Genomic DNA, 23,814 nt, shown 5'->3' with positions numbered 1-23,814 from the left:
CTGTATAAATAAAGTCATTATTAAAGTTATTATTCATGTAAAGATACTTTATATGTTTGTAGTTACAGATGTTTAATAAATAATAAGTGAATATATGAGTATGTGTGTCATTCATCCAGCAGGAGGCAGCAAACAACAGACAGAAGGGGTTTCTTTTTAAAGAAACTTTATTTAACATTCAGTATGTTACATACTAATAACATTTCATTCTATTATTATTATTATTATTATTATTATTATTATTAATATCATCATATATCATCATATTACAATAATATACCAACACTACTCTAGAAGAATAGTCTTTATTGTCATTATATCATCTATAACTAAAGCATCTCTGCAGCTCATCCTCTATTCTTTAACTACGACTACAACAAGAACTTCTGTTAAAAGTACTTCAGTCAAAAGTACTACTATAATTAAAAGTACTACAACTATTAAAAGTACTATAACTATTAAAAGTACTACTATAATTAAAAGTACTACAACTATTAAAAGTACTACTATAATTAAAAGTACTACAACTATTAAAAGTATTACTATAAATAAAAGTACTACTGCGCGCACACGCTCACATGCACGCGCACTTCGCCCAGTGAATGAGTGACGAGTGTCGTTGGCGCGCGGGAGGGGAATCCCGGCGGGGGCGCGGTCACCGACTGTGCGCGTGCGCGTGCTGTGTCGGTGAGTTCCATAGACTGTAAGTTCACGCGGCAACACGTTATTACTCCGGATGTCGGTGATTGGTCCGCTTCTCCCCGCTGAACGAGCCTCGTGCTGGAGCCTCTGCAGCTGGGACTCTCCACGCGCTGCTTATTGATCAGGTATCTCTCCACGCGCTGCTTATTGATCAGGTATCGATCAGGATCACTCTGTACTGGCTCGTGCTCATTTCCAGAGTTTGTTACGTCATTCTGATGAGTTTCTCTAACAGCTTGAGCTCAGTGCGCGAGCTGCTTATCGATCATGGCGTCAGTTATTGATCAGCTGAAGCTTCACGTGCAGGTGAGACTGCAACAGGAAATAAGCGTTTAAACTTTGATGTTTTTATTTTTAGAGTTTAAAGTTTGTGTTTGATCTGATGTTGATCACATTATGGACAAACCTCTCTGTGGAGAGCTGCTGTTCTCTTCCTGGAGGTTTCTGATCAATGGATCGATCAGATCGATCAGCAGGAAATACGCTGCAGCTTACCTGCTGATGTCATCAGGCGCTGCGCTCCTATTGGAGGATCAGTGGGTGTGGAGGTGACAGGTGTGCAGCGATGGCGGGCTCTGACAGCCAGGAAGTGGTGTTTGATTACCTGCGTTACAAGCTGCAGCGGAGGGGCGTGGCCTGGGAGCCCCCCCAGCAGCCAATAGGAACTCAGCGCAGACGCAGGAGACTTGATGGCATGAGGGCGTGGCACCGAGGAGGAGAGGAGGAGGAGTCCCAGCCAGGTGAGGAAGACAACTGTGTTGTCATGGCAACAGCTGCTCCTCCCTATGATGTCATGAGTCAGATGCCACTTTTTTCTTAATATGATGATGTCATTGTTTCCTGTCGCATTATGACATCACAGCCTGATCTTTTCTGTTTCCTGTCATTAGCACCTGCCCCGCCCCCCCGCCTGCAGGCCGTGCTGCGCTCTGCCGGAGACGAGCTGGAGCGCTGTTACCGTGACAACCTGACGGCCCACGTGGCGGCGCTGCTGCGTCAGGACGGCGGCTCAGCGAGGAGACGTCTGACGGCGGTCAGAGACGAGCTGCTCAGAGACGGAGTGAACTGGGGACGCATCGTAGCGCTGATGGAGCTCAGCGCCGCTACGAGCGCAGAGGTGGCGAACAGGGAGGGGGGGGCGGGGGCTGCGGGGGGGGCGGGGCAGGTGGATGACATCGCCAGGTGGATGGCAGACAGTCTGGACTCACCTCCTCTTCAGGGATGGATAAAAGAGAACGGAGGATGGGTAAGACCACACTTTTTCTTCACCTATAAATATAAAGATAGAATCAGCTTCAGGCCGGTTTCTCAACATGAGGGTCGAGGCCCTTTAATGGTCTTAAATCGATCATCAGACTTTACTTTACGAGTAAATGACAAAAAATTCAGGATGTAAAATATAGATTTTAGTTTAAGTAAATGATTCAAAAGTAAACGTTAAATAATAAAAGATAATATACAATAAAAATAATATATAATATAATAAAATAAAAATATAATAAACTAAATAGCGATGATGATAATGAATAAGAGAGGTATTTAATAATGAAACCAGAAAACTGTAAAACCTTCATTTAACAGATGGAACGAATAGAAGAAAGAAAGCTGATAAACAACCTGTGTGTGTGTGTGTGTGTGTGTGGTGTGTGGTGTGTGTGGTGTGTGTGTGTGTGTGTGTGTGTGTGTGTGTGTGTGTGTGTGTGTTACAGGAGATCAGATACGACACTACAGACAGAGTATTTTGGTTTGAATGCAAATGATATGCAAAGTGCAGAAAATCCCTAAAACTCTGCAGAGAGGCTCTGTGTGTGTGTGTGTGTGTGTGTGTGTGTGTGTGTGTGTGTGTGTGTGTGTGTGTGTGTGTGTGTGTGTGTGTGTGTGTGACAGTTATATGTCAGCAGGTACACACACACACAGATGTTGTTTTTAAGCTGCTGAAAGTGAAACAGCAGCGTCTTCAGGCTGAAACATGAATCTTTAGAGATGAAATTAAAATCAATGAAACAGATGATTGACAGATGGAGGAAATGTTCCATCACACTAACACTAACACTAACACTAACACTAACACTGCTGCAGCTCTTATGTCAAAGTGATTAGTAAAATATCTTCATGGAGTCCAGAGATCAAACATGACCTCATTAATGATGAAGACACGCTGCGTTCTGATTGGCTGAGACCAGAAGCTTTTACTTTCTATTTTAACCTGTCTGTGGTTTCCTTCAGTGTTCACTGCCTGATAAGATGTGTGTGTGTGTGTGTGTGTGTGTGTGTGTGTCTATATGTGTGTGTGTGTGTGTGTGTGTGTGTGTGTCTATATATGTGTGTGTGTGTGTGTGTGTGTGTGTCTATATGTGTGTGTGTGTGTGTGTGTGGGTGTGTCTATGTGTGTGTGTATATGTGTGTGTCTATGTGTGTCTATGTGTGTGTGTATATGTGTGTGTCTATGTGTGTCTATGTGTGTGTGTATATGTGTGTGTGTGTGTGTGTGTGTGTGTGTATATGTGTGTGTCTATATGTGTGTCTATGTGTGTGTAGATGTGCTATTACCTAGAAATATCTTTCCAGGTATTCGGTGTGGTTGAGTTTCCGTCTCCGGCTTCAGATCAGCTGATAGACTGTTTGTGTAGAACTCAGATTAACCTGAACCATCAGCGCTGGTTTCACTCTCTGCTCAGATCACATTTATTCTATTAAATCATTCAGGAGTAAATCTGAGATAAATGTCTCTACACTACTGTTACTGACACACACCTGCTCCACTGAATGATGTCATTAATGTGTGTGTGTGTGTGTGTGTGTCTGTGTGTGTGTGTCTATGTGTGTGTGTGTCTGTGTGTGTGTCTATGTGTGTGTGTGTCTATATATGTGTGTGTGTGTGTGTGCCTGTGTGTGTGTGTCTATATGTGTGTGTGTCTATATGTGTGTGTATTAACGTGAGCTTTGAGGGAGACCTCCATCTTTCAGTGTTTACAGTGACCCCCCCCCCCCCCCAGGCTGTTATATAGCTGCATTTATACAGCAGTGGTTTATGGTGATGAGTTAGAGCAGGCTGTCAGTGCCGGTCCTCACAAAGATAGCAAAACAAACACGTGTGTGTAGCTCTAAGAACACAGGCAGCGGTGAGCTGAAGCTGCTTTCTCAGAATTCAGTAAGAAAAGTTTCCATCGAGACGACAGATAGAGAGAGATTGGGGGGGGGGGGGGGGGGGGGGGGGAATACTGCACATAGTATAAGTACTGCAGTATTATGAGTGATGTAGTTAAAGTAAAAGTACAAGTACCTCAATGTGTACTACGGTAAAGTACAAGTACCTCAAACTGTACTACGGTAAAGTACAAGTACCTCTAACTGTACTACAGTAAAGTACAAGTACCTCTAACTGTACTACAGTAAAGTACAAGTACCTCTAACTGTACTACAGTAAAGTACAAGTACCTCTAACTGTACTACAGTAAAGTACTAGTACCTCTAACTGTACTACAGTAAAGTACAAGTACCTCTAACTGTACTACAGTAAAGTATAAGTACCTCTAACTGTACTACAGAGCACAGTAAGGAAGGACAGTGTAGGTTTGAGTATTTTGGGGGATTTAAGGAACATTATGTGGTTCCTCGGTAAGAGGGTGAACAGGTCCTGGTGGGTTCCAGGGTTAGTTAGTGATCTGAGACTCACACAGATCACTGGAGAGAAACACATTTAAACATTGTTCATGAGCAGAACTCCTCACTAACCCAACAGCTGATCTTTAGAAACGTTGTCTTGGCGTTTACCGTCCGGAGAGAAAGATGAAATGATGTTCACATTTGTGACATGACTGACAGTAAGTGTGTGTTCCTCAGTGTGCCAGTAACACAGTGTGCTCATTTCTGGTCAGTCCAACACACACACACACACACACACACACACACACACACACACACACACACACACACACACACACACACACACACACACACACACACACACACACACACACACACACACACACACACACACACACACACACACACACACACACACACACACACACACACACACACACACACGAAGAAACACATGTTTATCTGTTAAATGGTTTACAGCAGCACATTATAATGGAGCCATCAGCAGATATCAGTCACCAGTTCGTGTTTGCTGCTTTATAAACGATTAGAAATGACAATATGATGAAACACAGCTGTAATAATATAAAACATGTCTTCATAGGGAAAGATAAACATTAAAACACATTAAATGTCCTTTATCTTCTTATCTGGTAACTAAATGATTATTTATTAAATGTTTATATACTCATTATTATTCATAATACAGTTAAAAACTCCTTCATGAAGCTTCTACATAAACTAACTATAGTAGCAGGATTTCACTTCTTTTTCTCCTTCTTTACTCCAAATGTTTACCTTAGCAACCTTCTTAGAAAACACCTTAGCAACCTTCTTAGAAAACACCTTAGCAACCTTCTTAGAAAACACCTTAGCAACCTTCTTAGAAAACACCTTAGTAACCACCTTAGCAACCTTCTTAGAAAACACCTCAGCAACCACCTTAGCAACCGCCTTAGCAACCAAGACTACATATTGGACATGTGGAAACTAGCTGACGTCATCATGAAGGCTTTACAACCGAAGCATCGGAGCAGGTTGACGGACTTTTGACTTGCAGAAAGCTTCTGAACTTTGATCATGTTTAACTTTCTGTTATAAATAACAGAAAACCACAACAAGCAGAATATGTCCTCTTTAAACCAGAGTAATTACTGTTTTGTCCACTTGGAGGCAGCAGAACAACATGTGACAGCTATCTGCTAATATTCCTGATTCTGTCAAACCAACAGAGAAAAACATGTTTAAAAACCTTCAAAAATAAAGAAAAGAAAAGCTGATCTGTCTCTATCTAATTTCCCAGGATGCCTTTGTGGAGTTGTACGGTGATTCCAGACCGCCGGTCAGTTTCTGGTGTCCGAGGACGGTGTTTGGACTGGCTGTACTGGGAGCAGCTGGGATCACACTGGGAGCCTTTTTCACCCAGAAATAAACCGTCCTGGTTCAGACCGATCCAACCCAAACCGGTCTGATCAGCTGCAGTTCCTCTCCTGTCCACTGGATGCTGCTGTGATCAAACCGACTGTACTGAAGTGAAAAAGAAAACCCGACTTCTGTCTTCAAAGACAAAGTCAGTCTACACACAAGTTCGGCTCCCTACCAGATCTGGGGACTCTGACCCTCCTCCCGATCACCAGACCTTTCAGTTTAAAGGTGAACTGTGGATTAAGAGTCCAGAAGGTTAAAACTTAAAACATAATGTGGACAACTGCTTCTTCTTCTTCTTGACACAAACAGACTGATGGGAGCAACAAGAGAGACGTTAGCCAACTCTAGCGTGTGATTGGCTCCCGATGGGACGGATGTTGCTTCTGATTCAGAGACAGATGTTGGGACATCTGTCCAATAAAAACAGCTGACGTCCAGAGGCTCAGCTGGTTTTGAGGCTCTGAAAGGATGAAAATCTTACAAAGAACAAAGATCAAGGCTGGATTAGGACTCCCAGGGGCCCCAAGGCACTGAAACCATAGTTACTCATCACTAGCTGATCATTTTCTCCACAGTGCTAACTAATCATCACTTCCTCAGCTATCAAAATGACAAAACAGTCAATCATGAAATGTATTTTCCTGGAAATAAACAAAAAAATTACTTTCCAATAAAGTTGCTGTTGGGTGGAAACTTTGTAACTCCATATAACTATCGACATGAATGAGTCAAGCCTTGTGTTATATTTCTGTGGAGCCTGACAACAATAGTGCACTTTTTTTCCTTCCATCATGGAGGGCATCTTTCTGCTCAGGGCCCATGTGGTAGATCCAGCCATGACAAAGATGACGTCATGATCTCTGCTGCGTGAGACTGGAATCTGTGCAGGTGGATAAAATATCTGACTCAGTTTGATTTGAGTTGAGACATTTCCCTTTTCTCTGCTGATCAGTGGTTAAAATATGCAGAAAAAATAATGTTTGAAGTTCTAAACCTTCAGATTTCAGCTCAGGTTGATCTGGCGGCGCCTGGTGGTGACTGATGGTAACAGCAGGTCTGTTTCACACGTTGAGCCGTGACTGTCAGAAACACAAGAGAACGATCTGAGAGCCCAGAAGACTTGTTTCATTGAAACTTTACACTGAAGTCTCCACGTCCAGTTCTGGATTTCTGCTGGTATGTGATGAGTTGTCGTCTGTTTCTCTACATTATAAATTCTTCTTTCTGTGTACACACAGTTTGAGTGTGTGTGTGTGTGTGTGTGTGTGTGTGTGTGTGTGTGTTTCCTCCCACAGTCCAAACACCTGCAGCTTCACTGGTTTCCACTGCAGGAAGTCCACATCCTGTAACCTGGAGCTCCTCCTCACCTGAACCTTCACCAACCTGTGAGCTTCTTCCTCGTGTTTCTGCCGTCTACGTGTTTAACGTCGACGTGAGGACAGCAACTGAAGGCTGTTTGTGTTTGAAGAATCTTCTGCAGAACAGACTGAACATTTTTTTAAATATAAAAGAAGAAAATATCTTTGCTGTGCTACGCTGCTATTTAGACTCCTGTTAATGGAATGATACGTGATTTATTACTTTAAATTATTTCATTAATGCAGTGTTGGCTTGCATTGGTAAGCCGTTTAGCACCCACAGCCTCTTTACACATTATATTGACAAATGACTAAGTAATTGTATTATTCTCGCAAATATTATCACATCTGATTGCCCAATCTTTTTTTTGTTCATTGTTTTTATTTATTGGCATTTAAACATGATTATATGGAGATTATTGAGAGTGACACGTTGGTAGATCCCAAAATAAGTAGATGAATATAGAACAGCTTTTACCCTGCATGTTGTCGGGTCTCCCCACTCAAACACCTGATTTTAATTATTAACTAGTTATCCAGGCCTTGGGGAGCTGCAGCTGCTTGATAACAGGTTCATTATTAGAATCAGGTGTGTTGGAGCAGGGAGACACCTAAAACATGCAGAGTAGAAGCTCTCCAGGAACAGACTTGGAGACCACTGATATACAGTAATCACTAAGGTCCAGGCATTAATCAGCCCAAACTGGACAAGCAACCAAACACAAAAGAAAAAAAGCCCTAGAGTACCTGAGTTTGGATTCAGTTTCACCTCCTGAGCAGAGACCAAGTTTAGTTGTAGGAACTTGTTCTCATAGCGGTCTGAGATCCACGCAGACATGAAGCACCAGAGTCAAAGCATACTGGTTAAGTTACAGTTAAGTTCCTGCAGTGGAGGAGATTTGATTGCAGGTGTGAATTTGGATGTGATTGGTTGTGAGCTCTGTGATAGGCGGGAGACCTCCAGGTGAACCAAGCCTCGTCCACTGTGAGTCGGGAACCTTATTATCCCCAACAGTCTGTTATAGGTGAGCTCTGAACCAAGGCGGCACAGAACAGCTGTTTCTATTGTCCATCAATTCATCCTCCAATCAATCAGGGTTCGTCTATAAAGTGTCCAACATGTAATGACAGACTCTGATGTTACTATCACTGTGTAAATGTTAAATATTGTGTATTTTTCAAGGATAATATGTCTTCATTCTTTCACTGATTTGTTCAGAGTTGCTTTTATAAGCTCTTTATTTGTAATATTTCTTCTGCACTTTATGTTGTAAATCTGACTGTAAAACATACAAATATAAAAAATGACACTTGTATAAAGTTTTTATGTCATTACAGCATTTTTCTAATTATTCTACCAATTTAAAATAGTTTTATTTTACTTGGAGTCACTAGTCAGAAATGTTCAATATGATGATATCACTGATGATGATGATGATGATGATGACTGTGGTGTTGTGATGATGAAACTGAATGATAAAGATTTTAGAAACCAGCGTTTTGTTATAAAGTTGTTTTTTAAAGTGAACAAATGAAATGAGATTGAAAGTGTGTCAGTGGTTAAAATCCTGCTGCTGATGTCAGACTGACTCTGATTGGCTCTGTGTGGAACCTGAACTCACCAATAATGTTCTGACTCCATCTAGTGGTGGAAACAGGGAACAACACTGTGACTCTGACCTGCTCCTTCCTCTTTCTTCAGTTTGGTGAAATCCAGAATGATTTAACTGTAAATTAATATCCCAGCTGTTCAGAGCAGCAGCTGAACTCTGGTCTCCTTCATGTCGGGTTCCTGCTGGTCTGATTGGTCCCAGTCCAGTAACGGAGAGCCAGCAATGATGGTTTGATGCTGTTTGTTTGTTTCTGTGCACTTCATTAAACCAACTTCAGAGATGAACCGTAAACAAACAGATTTTGACCTTTAATACATGAAAACCGACTTTAGAGAAGCTCCTCCCTCCTTTTTTAAAGAAACATTTTTATTTAGCTTTTTCCAATTTACCATGTCATGTAGAACCATATGTACAAACGTATGAATAAATGCATGTAAGATAGAGGAAAACCGTTTAATTGTAACATAAAAAACCCAACTCTAACAATTGTAATGTATACAGTCAGTCTGGTTGAGCTGCTGTGTATCATGAAAGGATTAACTCTTGTTTCTCAAACATTATGTGATTTTTGTAGTTGTATGGACTAATTGATTTCTTTAATCCACACCAACCAAAAACTGTCTGATATCCATTTTAGGCAATAGTTGATAAGATTTCTGTGATCTTAACAACATTAACCATGTTGACCGAGACTGAAGCTGGTGTGAGGTTTGAGGCTCCACTGGGACATTAGGTCCATATGTGACAAAATACTGCAAACATTCAGTCAAACAAATGTATATTTAGGTGAAAGAAATAGGAATTTCCCTTCCTCTGAGCCACGTCTGAAGCAAAGAGGTGAGAGATTTGACTTTTTTTTGGTGTAATGTAAATGGAGTGATGAACAGCTGATGTAAGAAGTTAACTCTACATGTCAAATAACTGTGAGGTAAATACACGATGTACCTTCTTACAACAGTTCTAGAGAAGCGATGGTTCTCACTGTTGGAGAACGACAGGAAACTGTTCAGTTAAGACTTTTACATTTATTTAGAAAAAGGTCTGATTGTACTTTTACCAACAGTTTTTGGTTAAGACCAGTGGCTGCACTCACAGAAAAGTATGTTTGGTCTCATTTAACAGCAACAGCATCTGTTTTAGTTCATTTTTGCAGACACGGCTTCTCAGCTTGAAATCCATCTTCCTGTAGTCCAAGTATTGTTTGTATGGATCTTTTTCCAAACCTGAGTGAAAGTCCACTTATAAATAGTAGTAAAAGTAACAGTAACATCCTTCAACAACTTCACAGTAACGATCCTGACGCTGTTGAACAGGTTCATCAGCAGATGAAGTTGAGCCGTCTGGACAGGTATGGATCCACCTCACAGAGCGCATCGATCAGATGGGAGCTGGCTTCACTTCCTTTTCTCCGCACCGAGTCGATCACGTCTCGAGCTCTGTTTGCTCCTGTTTTTGTTCTGGCTGACTGCATTTCATCATAACTCATAACTTCACACTCAAGAAGTTTATCCAGAAGCTGGTCTAGAATAGTTTCAGTCACTCCACTGATAAACGGTCTCCGGACCAATCGCAGCCTCTCCTCCGCTGGGATGACGCCCCCTGCTGAGAGACTCCTTTGTAGATTTTCCCTTGGACCTGGAAGTTAACCAGAGAGAAGACTGTTGAAGCCATTTGAACAGAATCTCCATGTGGCGGGGGGGTGGGGGGGTTCAGGCAATTCATAAACAACTTCTTTACAAAAAATGTGTCAAAGAAAAATCCTTGTTTAAGCTGTGAGGTGGAAACGGTCTGGAGCCAGTCTGTAGCTCTTCCTCCATGTTAGAGCAGATTAACCGCTGTAAGCGACACTGCTGCTTCTCACATGAATGGACACAGAAATAACCATTGTTTCTTTTTTCTAAAATGTATTTCAAACACTCTTCTAAACATCTAGATTAGAAATACATTTAATCCATTCAATGATAAAAAGTAAGCAGGCTGCCATCTTTGTTTTGATTCAGAGAAGAAATGTGTTCCTGCTTTCTGAAGGCTGCATGATGAATCCAGAAGTGCATCTTTGATTCATTATTACATTTATAATGTTGTGTGGATTGTAACTGAGGTCTAAACTTTACCTGTCAGACTCATGACACGTTTCCACACCTCTTTCCTCTCTTGGTCTTGGACCATCAAAGTCACTTGCTCTTGGTTTGTAGTGATGAAAACCTCAAATGTTGGGAAGAAGTTTGGTCCACATTTTGTGCGAAATGATGTACGCTGAAAACCAGAAACAAAGCTCATCTTCATACTAGTAAAAGTTCTTTATCTAGTACTCTGTTACTTTCCAAAATTGTACACGTAACAATTCAATTAGTAACCACTAGAAGTGGATCAGCGCTGACTCACCTCCGGCTGGATGATGGAGGCTTCAGGTTCACAGTGAACACTGTAACTTTGACCAATGCTGAGCTCACAGTCACAAGAGATCCTGATGTTCTCTGCTTCTCCTTGTTGGGCAGCAACCTTCAGCGACAGGACATTTTATTATGGTATTTATTCTCAGATAGATAGACAATAACTTCTCTGTACTATTCATATTCTATTATTTTACATGCTGAACATCTGTAGATGAATCTCGATGAGTTGTAGGTCAAATTAAACAATCCATCTCTGCTGTGGCAGCAAATAACACTGAAACCTTTCTATCATCCAGAGATCCTGTAGAAGCAGGTCCACGTTGAACATACACATAAAGTTTAATGTTGTTAAATATAACAACAAAAGTTTCTACCTGCTGGTATTATAAGTGACATCAGTTCAGATTGGGTGATCACACTTTCTTACCACAGCAAAGGTTTGATAACAGAGGAGTCAGCTGACTGTTCAGCCTGTGCTGGAATCAGACTGATGTTTAACACATACTGTGTGACTTATAGTTTTACCTCAGTCAAAGGAATGTTGTCCTGCAGCAGAAACACATCCAGGACTCGGTGCTGTGTGTGTGGAGGTCGGAGGAACAGCAGAACTTGGCCACTGATTGGTTTTGGTTTTTTCCATAATGTAACCAGATCCCAGACCAGGCCAAAGGCAGAGAGGTGAGGGACGTTCACAACCACATGAGTGTCTGTAATGTGCAGCGGCTTCAGAATGCTCATTCCATCATCAGCGATGTGGACGACAGACAGCAGACCTTCAGGGAGCGGAGCTGTGAAAACACATTTATTTTACTAACAATGATGTTAGTGCTCATTCATTTGATTTCTAGGATTTCTCATCAAGAATTAAACAGTTTGGACGAATCATCCAACTCAACTGTCAGTGTTGTGGGGTGAGAAGCCGGTGAAACACATTCATGTTCCCCAAATGACAAGACAAACTTTACATGTTTATCGTCACTGCAGTAAGACTGTAAGAACACATACATCTTCAGTGTTTGTCTCGTGTGACTCACAGAGCTGAATAATCATCTTACCATCCATGGTTTCACAGTGTGGCAGGTGGAGCTGACTGACAGCACCTTCAGGACCGGACTGGATGTTGAACAGCGGCCCTGCAGCTGTTTTACCAGCTGATTGTAGGACTCTCTCATCCCATTGGACAGTCCTGTACTGTAGCTCCGCCTCCTTAGTCATAACAAACATGAGTCCAGTCGAATTACACCTGAACACACCTGGACCAGGACAGCTGAACCTGGAGGACACAGAGGAGCTGATCACACAACACAGACTCATGCAGCTTTTTTCAGAATGAATTTGCTGCAGATTATTGGCTGCAGGGCGCTCTGCTGTCCTAATGGTTAAGGCTCATACTATATAAACACAATGTCCATGATTTGATTCCCAGCCAGAGGACCTTTGTTGCATGTTATATCCTTCTCTCTTCCCTTGTTTCCTGTCTCTCTACACTGACTCAAATAAAGGCATAAAAGCTAAGAAAAGATAACATGCTGTGACTGCTGCAGTGCTTCAACAGCTGGAGAATAAACTGAACCGCTGGACAAGATGTGAGAGAAGCAGCAGCTGCAGGAATATGAAGAGTATGAAAAGTGTTAAAAGTGAAGAGTAATCACTGAAAGGAGATGACAGGACCGTTGAATCTGAACTAAAATGAGTTAAATGACTGAACAGAGTGGAACTATCTGAAAGGAGGTGAAGTGTCATCACTGAAAGAAGTTGATGAGGTTGAAGGTTGAAATCTTGTTCATCTTATGATTTGGTTACCTGTATGAAATGTTTGCAGACTCAGTCAGCATGTTGGGTCTGAAGCCCTAAAATATAGAGAAAGACAACATTAGTTACAGAAACTGAACAGCTCACTCTCAGTCATACAGCTGACAGGATCCTCACTGCTTCAGGTCCTACTCTGCACTCTGTACTGTTTCATTATTGTATTGACTATACCTGCCAGTGAGTTGTTCCAGTCAGATTCTCTCTGCACGCCGGTTGCTGATTCATCCTCTCTGGATCGTCTCTGCTGTCCTCAGACTCATTGAGGGTTGTGTTGGATGTGGACGGATGTGATGAGAGATGAGAGCCATCTGATGTGGAGAAGAAGACAAACAGCAGATGTTAAACTCTTCTGGACGTCATTATGGTCCAGTGATCTAAGAAACATAGACACACATGAAAGCTCCATTTTAAGGCCGGAGACTTTCTCTACTGGAAAACCTTTATTAGAAATAATAATGTCCACTTGCAGATGGTCATGCCGTCAGACATGAGCTCTGTATGAAAAAACACAAACCTTCTTATTAATCTGAGTAGGCGCAGTCCAACACTACCAGCTCAAAAAACACAATGCAGACCCAAAAACACTGAACCTAGCTCCACTTTAGCTACAATACATGATGTCATCTAGCAAGAAGCTGGGATGACAAATCACATACATACAAACACACATTCCTGGTGGATTCCTTTATAACGTTAATGCTGTATTTCTCTGGTGTATCTCATGATGAAAGATAGTTGAAATAGTTTCCAACATGATAACTTTCCAGAGATGTAAAATCCTGTCTGAGTGTAACAAACCGCTGAGCAGCATGTTTGGACTTCCTTTTCATGTCTCCCCTTAACAACATGCCCACCAACACATCCTCCTGTGTTGTTTTAACTCAGGACTGTTTTCACTTTGAATCTTAAAAAGTGAGCAAATTCACCATGATGCATTTAACATGGAAGACACAGACTCAATCTACACTAGTTGTCTTCAGATGTGTATTTTGTCACATTCACACTTTGAACTGGTCTCAGTCTCAACTCTCACCTCCTTCATGTCCATCAGGTGTACCTCTGTTTGGTGTGTTCTCCTCCCTGTAGGAATAAATAGAAACACAGCAGTTATCTGGACTGTCTTATGAAGAGGGTTCAAATAATCAGACTCTATCTCTTCACTAAAGATAACTCTTTGATTCCACACAACCATCAAGCTGTTCATCATCATCAGGACTTTCTAATTCAGCTATGAGTTCATTTACATGAAGTGGGAGTAATCTGGATCTGGAGCTTTAGTATTGGCCAATCACTTCAGTTCCTTTCATCCATTTTAAGAGTAGCAGAATATGTAAGTGTCCCAAAGCATAAACACAGCTAACCGATACTAAAATTTACACAACTAATTTTGGCCAAATATATATCCCCTTCAACCCAGAAAATGTCCTCTAAGGGAAGATACAGTTCCTTTTTAGTTGAATTATGATTAACATATGCAAAACTTCTTGCTCACATTAAGGGAACTACTGAGCTGCATTTCTGTTTTCAGTAGAAACAGTCTTACTTACTTTACTTACTTACTTACTTACTAACTTACTTTATGTGTGAGGGTCCAGTTTCATCTCTGATGTCTGGAGGAGGATGTTTGGACTCACAGGTAGGTGCTGGAGACTCAGGTTTGTTCTGGTTCTTCTGGTTTCCAGTCAATGTGACAGGTGAACCGTCAGAATCAGAGAGCCTATACACATATACACAAGGATACATTTCAGTCAGAGACACTTATTGCTGGTAAATTTCCATTTATAGAAAACAAATAAAGCAATTGATGCAGTTCAAGCTGTTCAACTTCAACACTGAGGTAAGAAAGTTTTCATACTAGCTGGACATACCAGATCTTTGATAGGATGCTAACTGTATCATCCAAAATATAATCTTTGCAAAAAATAAATGGACTCATCAACAAGGACCAAGTTCAAATCATCACTGACCTCAGAGCCTCCAGTTTACAGTCTGGACTCTCCAGAAGATCCTGCAGAGGCTTCATTCTTGATACCCGCAGCTTGTTTCCACTCAGATCCAGCTCTCTGAGATGGGAGGAGTTGGACTTCAGAGCTGAGGCCAGATAATCACAGCTGATCTTTGACAAACTGCAGTCCTTTAATCTGAATAAAGAATAAAAGATGTTAATAGAAATACATTTACGATCCAATTTGATGTTATCGAGTTTTAAATGTGCAGTTCAACATTACTATGCCCTGCTCAATGTCACACCAACATTCAGTATTCATGTTAACACTGATTCATCTGTGTGAGTGTGTTTTGAATAATCAGCATCAATGAACATTATTCACGGAAACAAACAAACAAAACATTTTTGACAAGTAAACTTAATGAATTTAAAACAGGCATTAGTTTGAGGTTTTATGTATTGAGATGTGACTCTTAACCAAAATGATGAAAAATAATTCCCTTTAACAAATAACTGGACATTTTCTACAGTTTTTTTTAGGAATCAATCAAATTTTTCATAACTATAAACACCATTTTCTACAGTAGGAAATGAAAAAATAAAACTAATACAATTAACTGTACAGATGTATGTTATGGATGTACATAAAAGGGTTTAGTTGTTAAACATACAGTGCTGCTTGAAAGTTTGAAAACCCTTTAGATTTGGCTCCATTTCTGCATAAAAATGACCTAAAGTCATGATCAGAATTCCATGCAATAAAACTACACAAAGAGACATCAATTAAACCAAGGAGACAAAAACCTTACACTTATTCATTTATTTATTTAGGAAAATAATCTAATATTAATGTGAAGTCCTGACCGTAATCCTACAGAAATACTGTAGAAAGACCTGAAGCCAAGTTGAGACTGTTCTGTGAGGAGGACAGTCAACAGTTACCTGAAAAGTTATTGCTGTTAAAGGGATTCACACAAGGGTTCACATAGTTTTGCCTAACACAAATATGTAAGATTGTATAGTTTTCCTCAATAAATAAATGAGTAAATTTGATGTTTTTGTCTCATTTGTTTCATTGGGTTCCTTTTATAGTTTCGGAACGTGTAAAAATATCACATTTGAGTTCATATTTATGTAGAAATAGAGAAAATTCAAAAGGGTTCACAAACTTTCAAACAGTAATATATAAGATTAATAATAGTATCAGGTGGTTACTGAACTCACCCCAGACTGTCCAGTTTACAGTCTGGATTCTCCAGAAAACCACACAGCAGCTTCACTCCTGAATCCTGCAGCTCTTTGTTTTCACTCAGATCCAGCTCTCTCAGATGGGAGGAGTTGGACTTCAGAGCTGGGACCAGAGACGCACAGCTGATCTCTGACAAACTGCACCCACTTAATCTGAATAAAGAATAAATACATCTATTTATATGTATTACTGTGGATCTTTATGAGTACCTCAGCTCTGTTCTTGGTCCACTGCTGTTCTCTTTTTATATTTCATCTTTTAGTCAAATTACATGCACAAGACAGGCAGCTGTATGTGCCTCTAAAGGCTGACGATCATACTCAGATTACCAATTTAGAGGCCTACTCAGCTGCTGCGAAAATGTGTGCCACATTATGTTCTGCTTCAGAATTCAGATAAAACTGAGATGCTGGTAGGAGCTTAATTAAAGAAAGAGAATTGGACCATAATAAACCAATTCTAGTCTCTCTTTATTGGGTCTCTATCCTCGTTAGGACTTTAAGATGCTTCTGATTACATATAAAATCCTTACTTACAGTATAAAACAGGAATGCTCATTTATACCCATCTGATCTCCTTCAAACTTACATTCCATCTGGAGCTTTCCCATGTTAAAATGCAGGGATCCTGTATGTCAACAGCTTTTAAAAGCAGCGAGCAGGTGGCAGGGCCTTTTCCTATCGGACACTCTTTTCCTGGAATAATGTTTCTGTATGTCCTTTAACATCTAAACTTAAATATCATCATTGTTTCTGAAACTCCAATTAGTTATTTATTATTTGATTGTTTCAGGCACTTATAGATGTTAGCATTATCCCTTTTGTTGGTTTGGTCTCAGTCTCTATTAATTAATTAGGCCTTATTAATTAAAAAATATCTGTCTTGATTATGAGATTACTGTAAGCATTATCATTGCTTTGATCTAACCTTCTGTGTTACTTTTTCTCATGTGAGCCAGTCTTTTTTGAGGGGAGCTTTCCCTTATTTAAGGGTCTAAGGATAGATGATGTTGTATGCTGTTAAGACTGAAAAGCTCCTCGTGGCAAATTTGAGATTTCTGATATTAGGCTACATTCATTTATTTGCCTTGACTTGACAGATGTATGTCTTTACCAAAATTACTGTACAAACACAAATTCACTCAAACAACAGTGAATATTTTCTATCTTTTATAAAATGTATAACTACAGGCTACATTTTGTAAAATAAGAATAATTAAAATATTGAAATAAGGAAAGATTTACTTGCAAGTTATGTACATGAAATGGTTCAGTTGTTAATTAAATATATAAAATCTACAGAACAGTAAATGATGTAAACTGACCTCAGAGTCTTCAGTTCACAGAGTGGGTTTGACACATAATTAGACAGCAGCTTCAGTCCTGAATCCTGCAGCTTGTTGTAGCTCAGATCCAGCTCTCTGAGATGGGAGGGGTTGGACTTCAGAGCTGATACCAGAGCAGCACAGCTGGTCTCTGACAAACCGCATCGACTCAATCTGAATAAAGAATAAATGATGTAGATTAAAATCCATTAATTGTCCAATCAGATGTGTTCAGGTTTTAAATGTGTAGTTCAACATTACTATGTCCTCATCAATGAGCTTTTGTCTAAAATGAGCAGAGTGACTTTGTCATCGTGTTATTGTGGATCATCATAATGTCAGCCTTCTACAGACATCATCCTAATGTCACCACAACATTCAGATACCATTTAAACACTGACAAACGTAATCAAGACTGTAATTAGAGGAGCAATATCAAATTAGACATGTTGGACCAAAAATCTGTTTATTATGCAACGTTCTTCTTCCTGTATTTGGTAGCTTGTGAGGTTAAAGCATAAACATTGGAGTCCATATTTCAATTTCAATAGAATTGTAATTACTTGTTCAGCCCTAGTCTGTGGCTTTAAGACTTCAGGCAGTCAGTGACTAACAATTGTTTACACAAAACATGAAATATGATTGGTACAATAACTTTTGAACACTTCATTTTGGGAACTATGAGTTAAAAGGGGTAAAAGGGCTAAAAGGGCTTTTTCTCCGACACAATTCTCAATATGCTGTAAACCTACTCAAAGCAGAGACTTGGCACTTGTATTGCACTATTTATTATTTTACTTCAAATTGAATGTGGTGAAGCACACAGTCTGAGGAACAAAATGTTTGAACTGTACATACCTCAGAGTCTCCAGCCTACAATGTGAACTCTCCAGTCCAGCAGACAGCGGCTTCACTCCTGAATCCTGCAGGAGGTTTTGACTCAGATCCAGCTCTACCAGATGGGAGGGGTTGGATTTTAGAGCTGAAGCCACAACTTCGCAGTGAATGTCTGAGAGTCCACGGCGAGACAGTCTGTCATGACACACATAACAACACATTTGATGACAATACAGTTTTCTGTTTTGAGTAACATCTTCTCTTCACATCAGTGGTCCAGTCCAGTATCTCACTGTCTGATACGAAAACAATCATTCTCATCACTGTCTCTCATACCTGCTGACTTTTTGTTTTGCTTTAATCTTGCAGATGAAGGAGAGAAAATGGAGTTACATTGAGGCTTCCATATTGTGCGCAGTCTGTCTGTGTGATCTGATCCCACATCTGCCTTAATTAGGGCAGAGGTTTTTGGGGTCCATGTTCTTAAGATGAAGATGTGGCATCCCTTAACATTGCCTATGCTCACTATTTAATCACAAACCCTTAAGATAAAACATTACAGCAGTAATTGCATGAAAGCAATTTTGTAAGACTTTTGTAATCTCCTTTGGAAAATAATAGACATTATTTTAAGCTGTCAAATATAGTGATACAAACTGTCAGATTATGGAACCTTGCAGAACCTCCTCAACAACATTTGAGACTAAATACTACTGGCATATTTCTTTTTCAATACATATGTGAAACACTATTTCAACAGCAGTGTTATTAAATAATAATTCTATACTATTTATATTTGGAGAACTAAACTACTAATCTACACTGATTTATAATTTTAATCACATCAGGACTTACACAGCCTTTCTGCAGTTCCTCACAGCTGGGATCAGTCTCTGTCGTCCCTCCTCTGATGTGTTGTACTTCTCCAGGTCCAACTCATCCAGAACCTCCTCTGACATCTGCAGCATGTAGGCCAGAGCTGAGCAGTGGATATCAGAGAGTTTCTTCTCTGGTCTGTTCTCTGACTTCAGGAACTCTTGGATCTCCTGATGTACTGAGCGGTCGTTCATCTCCATCAGACAGTGGAAGATGTTGATGCTTCTGTCAGGAGAGATGTCGTACATGCTCATCTTCTTAAGGTTGTCGATGACTCTCTGGATGGTTTCTGGACGGTTGTCTGTCTGACCCAGCAGGCCTCCTAAGAGACTCTGGTTGGACTCCAGAGAGAGGCCATGAAGGAAGCGGACAAACAGGTCCAGGTGGCCAATTTTACTTCTGAGAGATTTCTGCATGGCTCCCATCAGGAAGTCTTCCAGAGATGGGTCATGGGTATCTTTGTTTCTGAGATAAGTCCTGTCAAAGCGAGACTTTGGTTTTGATCCCTTGAGTTTGTACTCTTTTCCCAGGAGGTCCTCCAGTACCTCTGTCTTCCTGCTGGTGTAACAGTGGTACATGTAGACTGCAGCCAGAAACTCCTGAACGCTCAGATGAACAAAGCTGTAGACTGTTTTCTGGAAGATCACACTCTCTCTTTTGAAGATCTGTGTACAAACTCCTGATAACACCGAGGCCTCTGTGACATCAAGACCACACTGCTCCAGGTCTTCTTGGTAGAACATGATGTTTCCTTTCTCCAGCTGTTCAAACGCCAGCCTCCCCAGCTTCAGAAGAAGGTTCCTGTCAGCCTCCGTCAGCTCCTGTGGACTCGTCTCATGTCCCTCATCATACTTGTTCTTCTTCCTCTTTGTCTGAACCACCAGGAAGTGTGAGTACATGTCAGTCAGGGTCTTGGGCAGCTCTCCTCTCTGGTCTGTAGTCAACATGTGGTCCAGAACTGTAACAGTGATCCAGCAGAAGACTGGGATGTGACACATGATGTGGAGGCTCCTGGATGTCTTGATGTGTGAGATGATTCTGCTGGACTGCTCTTCATCACTGAATCTCCTCCTGAAGTACTCCTCCTTCTGGGCGTCAGTGAAGCCTCGTACTTCTGTTACCCTGTCCACACATGAAGGAGGGATCTGATTGGCTGCTGCAGGTCTGGAAGTTATCCAGACGAGAGCCGAGGGAAGCAGCTTCCCCTTGATGAGGTTTGTCAACAGCACGCTGACTGATGACTTCTGTGTGACATCAGGCACGACCTCACTGTTGTTGAAATCAAGTGAAAGTCTGCTTTCATCCAGGCCGTCAAAGATGAACAGAACTTTACAGACAGCGAGCTTCTCTGCTGTGAGCTTCTGTAATGTTGGATAGAAAACATGGATCAGCATGAGCAGACTGTACTGCTCATCTTTGATCAAGTTCAGCGCCCTGAACGAGAACAGAATCAGCAGACTGATATCTTGGTTGTTGGAGCGCTGTGCCCAGTCCAGAGTGAACTTCAGCACTGAGAAGGTTTTTCCAACGCCAGCGACGCCGTTCATCAGAACCACTCTGATGTGTTTCTGTTGGTCAGGTAAGACTTTAAAGATGTCCTGACACTTGATTGGAGCGTCATGGAGGGTCTCCATCTTGGAAGCTGTTTCAAGCTGCCACACCTCATGTTGGGTATTAACCTCTTCACTCTGTCCCTCTGTGATGTACACCTCAGTGAAGATGCTGATGAGGAAGGTTTTACTTCCTGCTTCATCAGTTCCCTGAGCCACTTGTTGACAACTGCTTGTCAGAACAATCTTATGGTCATCTAAAAGCTCCTGCAGACCACTTTCTGGGAAAAGAAAAGTAAAAAAACACTTTAGACAGAGGTTTGGGGGACCCACAAAGCCACTGAAAAGGGGGGAACCACTGGACTTTGGGTTCAGTCAGACTTTGAATCTGCTCTGTTTAATGAGCTCTGCTGTCATTCTGCAGCTCCACTTTCCCTATCTACAGTCTATCTTGGGTGATCACGTTTCCTGACCGCAATTACAATGAAAAGTAACCGTTACATGCATATAAAAGTATTGAATGCAGCTGAATCTTACTCTGAGGATCATTTACATTACCAACACCAAATGTTTGTGAAAGAAAAAAAGACTTTTTGGTGTTTTCTTTACAATAATCTAAAATGTTGGTGTAATAAAATGTCCTGTTTTTAGACAGCAGACAGATCTTCAGTCTTACTTTGTACAGTGCTGGTTTGGCTGTCTGTCTGTAGTCCAGGTCTGGTTCTGGATCTTTTTCTACACTGGGGACAGGAGGAGTCTCCTGATGAAGCAGAATGGTCCCAGTATGAGGTGATGCACTGTCTGCAGAACCAGTGTCCACAGCTGGTAGAGACTGGATCCTTCAGGACGTCCTGACACAAAGAACAGCAGGACGGCTGCTCCTGAGTCCTTCAAAAATAATAAAGACAGACATGGATTTATAGTCTGGTAACCTCAGCCTCAGGTGGCAGATTATCATGATGGTAGGAAGGAAGGTGCAGCTAAGGGTGCATTCCCACCTATATGTATGTTACTTTTTGCTGAGCAGCAGCGAACCTTTCTACTAAGTTGCTGTAGGACTAGATGCTGACTCCAACTAACTCCCATTCAAAAATCATCACATACTCTCAAGAAATACAAAGTCAATCATCATTTTCAACAAGTCATTCTGGTCTCCATCTCTAAATTCAGGTCCTCTAACAAGTGTGCTCATCATGGGGCGGCTGTGGCTCAGGAGGTGGTTCGAGTCCCGGCTCCTCCAGTCCACATGTCGATGTGTCCTTGGGCAAGACACTTAACCCCAAATTGCTCCCGTTGCTGTGCCAACGGTGTATGAATGGTTAAATTCCCATTTGTGCAGGTTGGCACCATGCGTGGTAGCCCCTGCCATCAGTGTGTGAATGGGTGAATGAGTTGTAGTGTAAAGTGCTTTGAGTGGTCGTAAAGACTAGAAAGGTGCTATATAAGTACAGAACATTTACCATTTACCATCGTCATTTTTGAAATTATTGCTGAGTTAATAAGATTTGGAGACTTACAGTAATTTTGATGACTGCTATGTGGGTGCTGATTGACAGATGTGATTGACAGTTGGCTAACCTGCTGCTCTCCTCGGCTCCAGGACTCATGCTGAGTCTGACTTTTGTCGCAATATTTCACAAAGTTTAATGTTACTTCATAATATCTGCCCTGTTAGCATAATTCAGCTAAGTTATCCAATGTTCACCCAAGTCTGCACCACTCTGTGTTCTCAGTAAGCTCATGTTAGTTTTGGTCAGGTGTTGTGGAGAATGTCTCCAGAGCAGGTACGGCAACATCCTGCACTCCTTATTTGGAAGGTCCAATAGAAAGATGCAAACCAATGGGTGACATCTATTTTTATATACAGTCTATGGTAGTTAGCCTTTAAATAGTATCTGCACCAATAGTTCTTCCTTATAACTGAATGATGTTCAGGTCAGTTTACAGTAGAAACAGTCTCTTACTTTGAGTCTGAGGGTCCAGGTTCATTACTGAAGAATGGAGGCTCTTCTTTAGAGACATCACTCTTCACAGAAAGACAACTGGGTGGTAAAGAATCTGCTCTCTCCTTGTGGTGCTGACCTCTGAAAACAGCAAAAACATGTTATTCACATTATATAATAACTGCAAACATATCAAAAGGACAAAGGGTCTCTGAATACACAAAGAATATCACTGTCAATAGTTTGTAGAATATAAAGCTTGTAGCAGTTTTCTTACTTTGAGTCTGAGGGTCCAGGTTCATTACTGAAGTGTGGAGGGGATTCTTTAGACCAATCACTCTTCACAGAAGGACAACTGGATAGTCCATCTGCTCTCTCCTTGTGGTGCTGACCTCTGGAAAAGACAAAAACATGTTATTCACATTATATAATAACTGTAAACATATCAAAAGGACAAAGGGTCTCTGAACACACAAAGAATATCACTGTCAATAGTTTGTAGAATATAAAGCTTGTAGCAGTTTTCTTACTTTGAGTCTGAGGGTCCAGGTTCATTACTGAAGTGTGGAGGGGATTCTTTAGACCAATCACTCTTCACAGAAGGACAACTGGATAGTCCATCTGCTCTCTTCTTGTGGTGCTGACCTCTGGAAAAGACAAAAACATGTTATTCACATTATATAATAACTGTAAACATATCAAAAGGACAAAGGGTCTCTGAACTCACAAAGAATGTCACTGTCAATAGTTTGTAGAATATAAAGCTTGTAGCAGAGGATCCTGCTAGCTTACCTTTGGTTTTACCTCATACTGTTATATTACTAATTTGGCTTATAAATACATTCCTGTTATTTGATTAACAACAATCATACAGACGGGTACAATAGAGGTTTTTGGCTTCCTCCTCGTGTAGTTAAAAGCAGGAGAAACAGTCTCTTACTTTGAGTCTGAGGGTCCAGGTTCATTACTGAAGTGTGGAGGGGATTCTCTGGACCAATCACTCTTCACAGAAGGACAACTGGATAGTAAATCTGCTCTCTTCTTGTGGTGCTGACCTCTGGAAACAACAAACACATTTTATTTAAATATAACCTGTAAAATGATCAAAAGGACAAAGGGTCTCTCACTGGGTCTTAGGATCCTAATTTCCTCCTCCTTTATTGATTTTAGTC

The 23,814-nt window shown here is 40.9% G+C and overlaps 2 protein-coding genes across 2 annotated transcripts in view; one reads left to right on the top strand and one right to left on the bottom strand.

Annotated features, from left to right (window-relative positions):
* Window positions 1-997: 997 nt before the first annotated feature.
* LOC133977227 (apoptosis regulator Bcl-2-like) lies at window positions 998-6,479 on the top strand. The gene is made up of 4 exons (XM_062415312.1): window positions 998-1,008; window positions 1,214-1,442; window positions 1,593-1,948; window positions 5,612-6,479. The coding sequence occupies exons 2-4, from the start codon at window positions 1,268-1,270 to the stop codon at window positions 5,738-5,740; spliced, it is 660 nt and encodes a 219-aa protein (XP_062271296.1). The 5' UTR covers window positions 998-1,008; window positions 1,214-1,267; the 3' UTR covers window positions 5,741-6,479.
* Window positions 6,480-9,054: 2,575 nt separating this feature from the next.
* The window catches only part of LOC133977228 (uncharacterized), a 37,797-nt gene continuing 23,037 nt past the window's right edge, over window positions 9,055-23,814 (bottom strand). Inside the window, exons 19-37 of the mRNA XM_062415313.1 lie at window positions 23,583-23,699; window positions 23,173-23,289; window positions 22,920-23,036; window positions 22,664-22,783; window positions 21,376-21,587; window positions 19,129-20,980; window positions 18,295-18,468; window positions 17,437-17,610; window positions 16,088-16,264; window positions 14,883-15,056; window positions 14,492-14,632; window positions 13,949-13,995; window positions 13,087-13,223; window positions 12,907-12,953; window positions 12,159-12,376; window positions 11,629-11,891; window positions 11,093-11,209; window positions 10,822-10,963; window positions 9,055-10,342 (exon numbers count right to left, since the gene is read on the bottom strand). Coding sequence (XP_062271297.1) covers window positions 10,026-10,342; window positions 10,822-10,963; window positions 11,093-11,209; window positions 11,629-11,891; window positions 12,159-12,376; window positions 12,907-12,953; window positions 13,087-13,223; window positions 13,949-13,995; window positions 14,492-14,632; window positions 14,883-15,056; window positions 16,088-16,264; window positions 17,437-17,610; window positions 18,295-18,468; window positions 19,129-20,980; window positions 21,376-21,587; window positions 22,664-22,783; window positions 22,920-23,036; window positions 23,173-23,289; window positions 23,583-23,699 — 4,663 coding nt within the window. The 3' untranslated portion in view covers window positions 9,055-10,025. The remainder of the gene's footprint in view (window positions 10,343-10,821; window positions 10,964-11,092; window positions 11,210-11,628; window positions 11,892-12,158; window positions 12,377-12,906; window positions 12,954-13,086; window positions 13,224-13,948; window positions 13,996-14,491; window positions 14,633-14,882; window positions 15,057-16,087; window positions 16,265-17,436; window positions 17,611-18,294; window positions 18,469-19,128; window positions 20,981-21,375; window positions 21,588-22,663; window positions 22,784-22,919; window positions 23,037-23,172; window positions 23,290-23,582; window positions 23,700-23,814) is intronic.

This window comes from Scomber scombrus, unplaced genomic scaffold (genome assembly GCF_963691925.1).
Source record: "Scomber scombrus unplaced genomic scaffold, fScoSco1.1 SCAFFOLD_213, whole genome shotgun sequence".
In the NCBI taxonomy this organism is placed as follows: domain Eukaryota; kingdom Metazoa; phylum Chordata; class Actinopteri; order Scombriformes; family Scombridae; genus Scomber; species Scomber scombrus.
Note: the sequence above shows the minus strand (reverse complement) of the source record. Positions and strands in the feature narration are given on the sequence as shown.